This window comes from Nematolebias whitei, chromosome 1, assembly GCF_014905685.2.
Source record: "Nematolebias whitei isolate Nwh7 chromosome 1, NemWhi1, whole genome shotgun sequence".
Taxonomy (NCBI): Eukaryota; Metazoa; Chordata; class Actinopteri; order Cyprinodontiformes; family Rivulidae; genus Nematolebias; species Nematolebias whitei.
The window spans coordinates 30128506-30139964 of NC_056498.1; the positions used below are offsets into that span (position 1 = coordinate 30128506).

General features: G+C 39.0%; 1 protein-coding gene across 1 annotated transcript in view; it reads left to right on the top strand.

Moving 5' to 3' along the window:
- The first annotated feature begins 535 nt into the window (after window positions 1–535).
- acadvl (acyl-CoA dehydrogenase very long chain) overlaps window positions 536–11459 on the top strand; it is a 25603-nt gene continuing 14679 nt past the window's right edge. The window contains exons 1-12 of the mRNA XM_037683557.1: window positions 536–618; window positions 846–934; window positions 1022–1085; window positions 4778–4849; window positions 4989–5061; window positions 5150–5214; window positions 5299–5433; window positions 5535–5679; window positions 7356–7485; window positions 7578–7703; window positions 9041–9239; window positions 9722–9826. Of these exons, the coding sequence (XP_037539485.1) occupies window positions 861–934; window positions 1022–1085; window positions 4778–4849; window positions 4989–5061; window positions 5150–5214; window positions 5299–5433; window positions 5535–5679; window positions 7356–7485; window positions 7578–7703; window positions 9041–9239; window positions 9722–9826 (1188 nt within the window). The 5' untranslated portion in view covers window positions 536–618; window positions 846–860. The remainder of the gene's footprint in view (window positions 619–845; window positions 935–1021; window positions 1086–4777; window positions 4850–4988; window positions 5062–5149; window positions 5215–5298; window positions 5434–5534; window positions 5680–7355; window positions 7486–7577; window positions 7704–9040; window positions 9240–9721; window positions 9827–11459) is intronic.

Genomic DNA, 11459 nt, shown 5'->3' on the forward strand with positions numbered 1-11459 from the left:
ATATATATATATATATATATATATATATATATATATATATATATATGCATACACACACATATGTATATATATATATACATACACACACATGTATAAATAAATAAAATGAGTGCTCTTTATTCAGAAAATCCACGTCATATTTACATTTCAGGAACTGGTTTTTATAGACACCGATTTAATGTTAAATATGAATATTTATATATTTGTCACCTCAGTAATAGTGTTACACACATTAGTAGTTGTAACCAATTAAAATAATACATCGGTTCAGTGCTTACCTATAATAACAAACATTTAAGTAGTAAACTTTTTTTTTATAATGACTTTAAAAGTTACAAATGTTGTATTTGTTGTCTGTTTGTTTTCCAAATATATTAATGTGTGTGAATGACGGTGATTAACTTAAAACACTTTGTAGAACGGTGCTTTATGAATTGACCGGCTGATCTGCCCCATCCAATATGGCGGACGCTCTGACGTGCCCCTCTAGCGGGCCACATATATATACGTAAGCGTTACGTATATATATGTTTTAAGGTAAAGGAGGCAGCCTCGGCGGCGTTTGTGACTGCATAACTACTCTGTTTTAGGAGGCCGTGTTTCACTTAATTCGCTCAGGTCTGTCGTCTCAATTTTTATTTTATTGTTCAACAAACGAAACCAAAGTGTTGAAATGTTTTCGCGACTGTACACGAAGTCAAAGTCAAACCGGGTCACGTTAGAGAACGTCGTAAAAAAAAAAACCTCCGACCGGCCATTAGGTCGAAAGTTAGCCGCCTTCGTGTTCGTGTCTGATAATGTTTAGCTTGTTTAGTTTATTACTAACGTGTCAATGTTAATTTCAGAGCCAAAATTAAAGCATGCTGCTTCGTAAGGTGAGCCAGTCTTCCGCCCTGTGCGGCTCCATTCTCAGGATTCCTCCGGTCCTCCCGGGGTGAGGACTCTCAAAGATTGTGTTTAAATCATTTAACTTAATTTATTTAAAGAATAAAGAAAGACTGAGCTGTTTGTGGTCTTACAGGAGTCAGGCCGGGGCTGTGCTTTCTGTGTCAAACACTCGTCTTTACGCCAGTCAAGCTGCCCAGGTAAGATACTATTTAACCATAATTAAATGTAATGGGTTTAAATCATTACTTTCTGGGTTACAAACTGTGACGTAACACTGACTCCCCCTCCTCCAGCTGTGGAAGTGGGGTAAAGGTGACTGGTCACGTGACTCACTTGACATTACAGTTCTCCAGGTTAAAGTTCACAACAAAACGCTCTGTGAGCTCCCTCTGCTGCAACATGTTAAATAAATTAATCCAAAAGGTTTTAATGTAAGATTACACCCATTTGGCTGAGCTGGGTTCGTTTGGACAACACAAAACCCCTGAAAAATGTCCTTAAGATTAAATTGTAAAGACTATTTCAGGCCATTGATGTTAAAAATAATAAATGTGTAATAATTTATGTTCAAACACTAATAACCAGTAATACAGTTCTAATTCAAACAAACAAGGTGAGGTTTAAATCTGGTTTCATAATGAAACATCTTATTTGTTCTTATTTTTACGTTCCGACAAGTTTAAAAATGAGTTATTAAAGACCATTAACTGTATTTCTTTAAATGATGTTTATGTTATAGATGCATTCAGCAGCACTAGTTTTATGTTAAAAGAACGTTAAGAAGTTCAAGAAAATAACGTACTGTCACAAACTTGACCAACTTTATTTTGTGTGTTGGAAAAACAAAACAAAAAAAAGGTGTTTTATGTAAAACTGGTCTTTTATAATCATGTATTTAACATGTTAATCTATGATGAAGACCTGAGATGAGTGGGAGAAGTCGCTAAATAAAAAGAAATACAATTTAGGTCATATTTTTAACATAAATATTATCAAAAGTTACAAATGTAATGAAGCAAAGCTTCATATCAAGTCAGCAAATCAAACTGTAAATATTTTAATTAAAATAATAATTATATAAACATTTTAAGTTCGGCTCAGCTTAGTACCGGTAGTTTGAATTTAGTGTTTTTATTTTAGTAGTCCTGCTCTCTTTTACTAATGAAACCTTTACATTCCTACACTCAGCACCCCACCAAACTCTCATTTTCAAATTTCACATCTCTCAGGCCGGAGTAAATGTGTTCAACATAATGGTACTTCCTCTATCTACCTACCGGTCACTAATGGTGTGCCACAAGGCTCAGTTTTAGGACCCACTCTTTTTACAATTTATAAATGTAATGTAGGTCAAAACATTCCTGATGCATCGTTGCGTCTCTATGCTGACGATACAATTATTTATTGCCACATCCATACAATTTTATTTATTTATTTATTTTAAACAATCACATTCACTCAAACCTCCCACTGACACAATCCGTTTTTATGTTTTTGATCATTATCAACTGTTTGCACTTGATGCTTATACTGTGTTTTTGTGTTACTGCAATTTATGTATTTATTTTATTTTTTTTACTATAGAGTGTTTTTGAGCGCCATGAAAGGCACCTTCAAATTAAATGTATTATTTTATTCTTATTGTACATGAAATGGCTCCGATTCAGCCGGTATTACAGATACTGAGCTCAAATTTGTCTGAGAGTCATTTCTAAGACGTGCTGCGAGCACCGACTGACGTCTTGCTGTATGGTATCAGATTGTGCACAACGTTTACAAGATTTGACCAAAACGGCAACATCTGTCGCTTCTCATCAGACGATGGTTCTAGTTGAAAACTCTGGCATGTGAGGCAGCGGGTGATATGCATCACCTTAAAGGAATACAAGGCTTTTGATTTAAAACGTGACAGTTGTTGTGCTGGAAGACCCAGAAGAAGAAGCAGAAATGATGTTTTTCTCTCTTTAACTTTAAAAACATCCTTTTGTGGCGGTATGTACCAGTACTTTAAATCAAAGCAGAATCTAGTCCCTCGATTATCACGGGGGTTACGCTCCACACACCCCCGCCCCTCGATAGGTGAAAAACCACGAATTAGGAACGCTATATTTATTTTAGTATTTATATAAATTTTAAGGCTTTATAAACCCTTCCCACGCTCTTGCAATGTTCTAAACTCTTAAATCTATTAACAGCATACGTATATGTACTGCACATTAGCAACGTGCTGCCAAATTTTATATGGGTACTAACCAGCTGGAAGTCTGGTTCTGGTCCAGTTCTGAGCAGCTGTCTGCAGCCCTTGAGCACCAAGAGGCTTTTAGAGAACGCCGGACCTTCGGAGAGCCAGCACAAAACCACGCAATGGTCCCGATCGAGTCCAAATCCAGATGAAAAAAAAAGTCCGGCGAGCTTCGGAGAAAACGCCACACCTCCAAGCGACGCCTCCCCGCTCGAGAGGCCTCATGGTTCGGCAAGCAGCGCTCGGATTGACCGATGAGGCTGGAAGTCCGGTTCTGGTCCAATTCCCGGTCGATTCTACACGGCTCTCTGCATCCACCGAGCGCCAAAGTCACTATGAACAAGGACCGAACTTTATCGTATCAGATTAAAACTTTCCCTCCATTTCAGCAGAAAGCAACGGCTGGAAGCACTGTTGGGAATTCTGGGAAATGTAGTCCTTTTGAGTGGCGATACAGTACAGGCTTGTCATTCCCCGATCTGTTACGGACGCACGATCCGTAGTGTCAGCTCATTTGCGCATGCGTGCGAAAACAATACTTCTGGGTCGCACGGATCGCCATTGAATATGCAAGATTAAGGAAAATGTACTGGAAATATCCTGTAAGCTGATTTAACACAACACATTTAAAAAAAACTACATTTATGAAACATGCCATATTTATTAATATTAATTAAAATCTCTCTCTCTATAAATTGATTAATTTTCCTAGCTAATGTTATAATTCCGTGTATAAATAAGGACAGTCTTAAGGTACTTAGGAAAGTACCATCTTCTTGTTGCTAATTTACGACACTCGTATTTCCGTTAAAATCTTTGACTTATTTACGTCATTGGTTAAAATGATATACAACACATATTTAGGGTAAATAAAACATTTTTAGGGTGATGTAGCGCAGCTTCACCACTGAGGGGCGCTGTTTCACCATGAAAATAATAATTCATTCTGCGTCTTGCAGGGTTTTTCTCATTCAGCCCAGGCTGGGGGTCATGAAGTAAAAATGTCAACGATTTTAACAGAAACACGAGTGGTGTAAATTAGCAACATGAAGGTTGTACTTTTCTAAGTAAATTAGTACATTTTCCTTAATCTTGCATATTCAAAGGCGATTAGTGCGACCCGGAAGTATTACTTTTAGCGCATGCGCAAATGAGCTGACGCTACGGATCGTGCTTCCGTAACAGGTCGGGGAATGACGAGGACTACAAAATGACGACGCCTGTTTGAATTATTATTATTATTATTTTTACGCTAACTTTTTACTGTATCCTGTACCGTCCCAGTCACGTGAGTAATATTAACGTTGACAATCGTGTGTCGCGTACAATTTATTTATTTTTTCTCGTGTACAGTCTTTGAAAAAGAGCGAGTCCGCAGAAGTCGCACCGCGAAGTAGCGAGGGACTATTGTAGACGTGTTTGCTTCCCTGAGATAACGTTTGTTGCGAGTTGAAGGTTATTTCTCAGTACCTCAGCTGACCTCATCTGACCTCAGTCGTCTTCGGCTCCTACAGCAGCTCCCTGACTCCATTTGTCCTGTTGATCGCTGATCCTCTTATTTAGGTCTTGATTATGTTTCCTGATGGGTCCTTTGCTGCTCAGCTCAGCTAAGACTTTATTTCTCTGCTCCGTCTTGTTTGTCTTCAGGTGGTGTTGGAGAAGCCCGCAGCCATTGGGAGCGATGCTGCAGTTAAAATAGTGAAGAAGACGGCGGCTGCTGTACGTTCCTTTCGTTTCTTTATTTTTAATAATGTTGTTAAAGGGGATCAGTGAAGGCAGGCATCGAGTCTGAATAAAACCTGAACTGTGCAGATGTGTAAAGATAAACTCTTGAACTTTGCTGTTTATTGAATCACAGGAATCTCAGTCATTCGCTGTCAACATGTTCAAGGGACAGATTGCAACAGCTCAGGTGTTTCCCTTCCCTAAAGGTGACTCGTCTCTAGAACACCGACTTCTTCACTGAGAACCTTTTGTAGGACCGAGAAGACGGTGACGTTATTTCCGTTTGTGTTGCAGCTCTCAACGAGGAGCAGGAGCAGTTCCTCCGGGAGCTCGTGGGGCCAGTCGGCAAATTCTTTGAGGTTAGTTCAAGCCGGTTTTGATCAAAACCGCTTGATGGTTTATCGGTTTTCAAACCTCTCCGTGTTTTCCCGCCACGTTGACAGGAAGTGAACGATGCGGCCAAGAACGACGCCCTGGAGAAGGTGGAGGACCACACCATGGAGGGCCTGAAGGAGATGGGGGCGTTCGGTCTGCAGGTTCCGGCTGACCTCGGCGGCCTCGGCCTCTCAAACACTCAGGTGCGGCTGATCGGTTTGATTCGCGTCGGTAAAACCCGTCGAGGGGTCGTCTCGGGCAGGTTCGTTCATCGACGCCTCGCCTCTTCCTGTTCCTCCTTCAGTACGCTCGCCTGGTCGAGATCGTCGGCGGTGAGGACTTGGGTGTCGGCATCACGCTGGGAGCTCACCAGTCCATCGGCTTCAAGGGGATTTTGCTTTTTGGAAACAAAGCACAGAAGGAGAAGTACCTGCCCAAAGTGGCCACAGGTTAGAACCCCCACATCTGGATTTTATTTTGTATGGACAGTTCTGTGCCGAAGCTGAAATCTTCTCATTTATACTTTCCTTCCAAGAAGCCAGACTTTCTTTCAGTTTTGATCAGTAGCTCTTCAGACTCTCTGAAGCTCTTTCACCTTCCTCTTTTTTAAATTTGGCTGCTTTTTCTTTTTGGTTCAGTCCCTAATAATAATGATTCTAACAGCTGCTCACATTTCACCCAAAATTTACAAAAGACAACAAACATAAAATGTGAATCAAACTAGAGAAATTGTATTTCCTGTGAAAACGCAGTGTGAAAGCTTATTGCAGAAGAATGTGCTGAAAAACAGCTGAAATTAGCTTAAAAGAAAAAAACAATGCTGAAATGAAGAACTAGCCTAAAGTAGCAGAATAAAGCAGAAAGAACATATTTTCCGAGTTAGGTTTAAATAAGCAGAAATGAGCACAAAAATGAGGACATTAGCTAAAAAAGCTGAAATGAGCAAAAAAAATAGCTGAAAAGGCAGAAAGAAGCTTAAACTACCAGAAGGAAGCGGAAAGAGCTGAATTGAGTTTAAAAAAAATGGTAGAATTAGCTGAAAAAGCAAAAATTAGCATAAAAACAGCTAAATAGTAGCTGAAATAGCAGAAACTATCAGAAAAAAACTTAAACGAACATAACAAGCTCAAATTAGCATGAAGAAGTTAATGAACCTGAACGTAGCAGAAATTACCACAAAAATCTTGAATTTATATGAAAACAGCTGAAATTAGCTACAAATTGCTAAAAAATAAATAAAAATAAAAGTAGCTGAAAGGATTAGCACCAAAAAGCTGAAAGAACATGTTTGTCGGCTGAAAGAAGCAGAAATGAGCATAAAAAAATGGAAATTATCTGGGGGGGGAAGCTGAAATTAGCAAAAAAAAAAACTGAAAAGTAGCTAAAAGGGCAAACAGAAGCTGGAATTACAAGAAGGAAGTGGAGAAGGCACATTATAGCTGAATTGGGCTAAAAAAAAGTTTAAATGAGTGCAGAAAGTGTGTACCGTAATTAGTTGAAAAGGTTAAAATTAGCATAAAAACAGCTAAATAGTTGCTGAAATAGTAGAAAAAGCTGAAACTTGCATAAATAAGCTGAAAGGAGCATAACAAGCTGAAATTAGCAGGAAGAAGTTAGAAGAAGCACAAAAATGTTTTATAGTTAGCTGAAAGAACATGAAAGGACCAATAAACTGCTGAGAAAAACAGCTGAAAGTAGCTGAAAGAAAGTTTAAATTTGCACAAGTAAGCTTCTGAAAGAAGCTGAAGCAGAACAAAAACGTGAAAGGAACAGTAAAAGGTTGTAAACAGATCTAAAGATGTGAAGGATGGAAAATGAGCTCAATTTATATTCTATGAGGAAAATTATGGCTGAAAAGGCTAAAATTTTTCAAAAAGTTTCATCACTAAAAACCAAAAGTCGTAACTTTATCATAGTTCAGCGATTTGATGTTAAAAGCTGCTTCGTCACTCCTGTGAAGCGACTCAGCCCAGTCTGAACCTTCTTTTTGTTGCTTCAAACAGACCTCCTCTGCTGTCATCATCTTCCGTTTATGACCCGTAGTCTTTACCAGAACCAAATGTATTTGGTTCTGGGCTACATGTGAACGGGCTTAGTGAGGTTTTGTCTCGGTGTGTCACTCCAGGGGAACACATGGCTGCCTTCTGTCTGACCGAACCAGCCAGTGGTTCTGATGCCGCCTCCATCAGAACCACGGCCGTCCCTTCTCCCTGCGGGAAGTACTACACCATGAACGGCAGCAAGATCTGGATCAGGTCAGACCACACCGTCAACACTAGAGGGCGCCATGTTTACATTTAGACACATTTCAGCTGTTTGTAACCGTCTTCACATTTTCTCTCAACAGCAACGGAGGTTTGGCTGAAATCTTCACGGTTTTTGCCAAGACGCCCGTGAAGGATCCGAGAACCGGAGAGACCAAGGAGCAGATCACAGCTTTCATCGTGGAGAGGAGCTTTGGAGGCGTGACGAAGTCTGCGCTCTTTTTTTTAATTTTTTATTTTTTATTAAATGTTGTGATCTTTTTCTGTTCCTTTCATAGAGTGAATGTTGAAGCATTCACTCTACTGCGATCCATTTTTCTTTAGGACGTTTTTCGGTGCGATTCTCGTTCCGCAGTTTTCAAGATATTTCAACAAATCAAAAACGTTCAGCTCGTTCAGAACAATCCTGTTGTGACTTTTGGTTTTGGTGCAACTTTAACTTTTAGAAATATTTAGCCTTTTCTGCCATTTTTTTGTCTCATAGAAAATGAGTTTAGCTCATTTTACATCTTTCAAATCTTTAGATCTGTTTACAACCTTTTACTGCTCCTTTCACATTTTGTTCCGGTTCAGCTTCTTTCAACTTCCTTCTGCAGATTTAAACTTACGTTCAGCTAACTTCAGCTAACTTCAGCTGTTTTGTGCTCCTTTCAGATTCTTTCTGCTAACTACAACATTTTTGTGCTTCTAACTTCTTTCAGCTAATTTCAACTTGCTAAGCTCCTTGCAGCTTATTTCTGCAAGTTTCAGCTTTTTCTACTATTTCAGCTACTGTTTTTATGCTAATTTGAGCTTTTTCAGCCAATTCCACATTTTTGCACTCATTTAAACTTTTTTCAACCTAATTCAGCAAAAATGTACTCTCTCCACTTCCTTCTAGTAATTTAAGCTTCTTTCTGCCTTTTTTAAGCTACTTTTCAGCTGTTTGTTGCTATATTCATCTTTTTCAGATAATTTCCACTTTTTTTATGCTCATTTCTGCTTCTTTCAGCAAACGTGTTCTTTCTGCTTCTGATAATTTCAGCTTGTTCTACCTTTTCAGCTACGTTTTTTTAAGCTATTTTCAACTGTTTCCAGATTAATGTGTTTTTCATGGTAATTTCAGCTACTTTCAGCCTAACTTCTTTATACAGATTTCAGCTTGTCATGCTTTTTTCTGCTTTTTCAGCTACTATTGAGCTGTTTTTGTGCAACATTTAGTTTTTTCAGCTAATTCCACATTTTTATCTCATTTCAGCTCCTTCCACTTCCTTTTTTTAGTTTAAGCTTCTTTCTGCCTTTTCATCTACTGGTACTTTTTCAGCTATTTTTTGCTAATTTCAGCCTCTTTTTTTTTAGCTGTTGTGCTCATTTCTGCTAATTTAAACCTAATTCAACAAATATGTGTTCTTTCTGTTTTCTACTTCTAACTTATGCTTGTTCTTCCATTTCAGCTAAATTTCAGCATGTTTTTAGCTAATTTTTGGCTGTTTTTCAGCAAGTTCTTCAGCAGTATGCATTCACACTGATTCCTCTAGTTGCATTAACAATCCGTTTTTCCTTCCAGTGGCCCCCCAGAGAAGAAAATGGGCATCAAGGCGTCCAACACGGCCGAGGTTTACTTTGACAACGTCCGCGTGCCGGCCGACTGCGTTCTGGGCGAGGTGGGAGGAGGCTTCAAGGTGGCCATGAACATCCTGAACAACGGGCGCTTCGGCATGGCGGCTGCCCTCTCCGGCACCATGAAGAGTGTCATGGCCAAAGCTGTGAGTGCCATTTGATGAGTGTCGGGAAGTGGGCGGAGCTCTTTATCTGAAGCTCGCTCTCAGCTCACTTCCTTCATGTGGGTTTCCTATATCGAGTCGCTCGTGTCCGCGTTGTCTCGGCCTCACCTTGTTTGTTTCAGAAGCACGTTTTCTTCGTCGTAAGTTGGGAAAGTCCCCCAGAGTGAACTCTGCTGTTTTCTGCTGAAGCAGCTGGAACTTTCTTTGTGGTTCGTGTGAAGAGTTTAACTGTAGTCACATTTGTAACACAAACTGTGAAATTTAAAACAACTTCGGCCCCGACTTTGATCCTTTACGCTGTTAGTTTTAAAGGAATCTGAGTCACGGTTCTGATTCTGTAGTTAAACACGAGTCAACGCTGAACAGTTTCCACCACCGTGTCGTGTGACTCTGTGTTATCGGGCCGAGCTTTACAACAAAGTAAAGCTTGAAGGTGACCTTCAGGTTTCCCCCTCTTCTATCAGGTGGATCATGCAGCCAACAGAACCCAGTTTGGGAACAAGATCCACACGTACGGCGCCATCCAGGAGAAGATCGCTCGCATGGCGATGCTGCAGTACGTCACCGAGGTCAGAACGCCAAACGGCTTTTTTCTTTTTCCTTAAGTTTGTTCCAGTCCAACTCCCTCTGCATACTCTGTGCTGCTTTAGCTGTTTATAAAACATTCAGCTTGTTCAACAGGTGCTGAGACTTTTGGTTTGTGAATCGTCTACACATTATAAAATATTTCACTTTAATACAAATATTTTCACCACAGAAACATGAGATCATCATCATCATCACCTTAAATCTCATCAAACCGTTCAAAAACATCGCTCACAGAAATCAGCTTCAAATACTGGCTCCATTTTTGTGTTATTATGCTAACACTAGCTTTTTGTTACTTTTAGCTTTGAGGCAATGTTTCTGCTACTTTTAGCTTCTTGTTAGCCTTTTGATATTTTCAGTTTTTATTTATTGCTTTGATGCTTGTAGCTAGCCTTGTGCTACTATTAGCTATATTTTTACTGCTATTGCTTTTAGGCTTTTGTTTTGATACTTTTGGGTTCTTGTTAGCCTTTTGATACTTTTTAGCTAGTTTTTGTTTCTTCTAGCTGGTGTTTTGCTACTTTTAGCTTAGTTTAGCATTTTGCAACTTTTTCTTTGAATTAGCCTTTTGTTAATTTAGCTTGTAACTAGCTGTTAGATACTTACAGATTGAGCTAGCTTTTTGTTGCTTTTAGCTTTTAGGCAATGTTTTTGCTACTTTTAGCTTCTTGTTAGCCTTTTGATACTTTCAGATTTTATCTGTTGCTTTTATGTTTGTAGCTACTATTAGCTAGATTTTTGCTGTTGTTACTTTTAGGTTTTTGTTTTGTTACTTGTGATACTTTTAGATAGTTCTTTTTTGTGTGCTTCTAGCTAGTGTTTTCTTACTTTTAGCTTAGGTTAGCATTTTGCAACTTTTTCTTTAGCCTTTTGACACTTTCAACTTTTAGCTGCTCTTCCAATCCTAGTAGCTAGCCTGCCTTTTGCTAATTTAGCTTATAACTAGTTTCTAGATACTTAAAGTTTGAGCGAGCCCTTTTGATTCTTTTAGTTGGCCTTTTGCTAACATTACTTTTTAGCTTCTGTTTGGCTAATTTTAGCTACTGTTCATCTTATTTTAGCTACTGTTTTGCTATTTTTACTTAGCCTTTTGCTAGTAATAGCTTTTAACTACTGGTTTGCTATATATAGTTATTATTTAGCTATTTTTAATTAGCCTTTTGCATCTTTAAGCTGTAATCTCAGCTTCTGCTTTGGCTTCTTTCAGCACTCATTCAACATGCTCACAGAATTTTAGAGAGAATGCGTTTTAGCTGTTTTAAATCAATCGTCATTTTGAATCTGCTGCTCTGAGCTGTTTGTTTATCCCTTTAAACTTCAGCTGATAATTACTGTCAAACATCAGCTTAACCGTTAAGTTGTCTCTTCAGAGTTTAATCTGTCGCACAAAACTGTTATTCTGAGCCTCACGATGATTTGAACTATTAAAAACTTCTCGGCACAAGTTGGAATTTAAGTTTAAACAAAACCAGAGAAGGCTGAATGTTTGACGTTCGGCTCTGATGTCGGCTCATCTCCTGGAGTCACTCAGGATTCATGTTGTGTTTTTGTCGTCCTGCAGTCGATAGCCTACATGTTGTGTTTTTGTCGTCCTGCAGTCGATGGCCTACATGT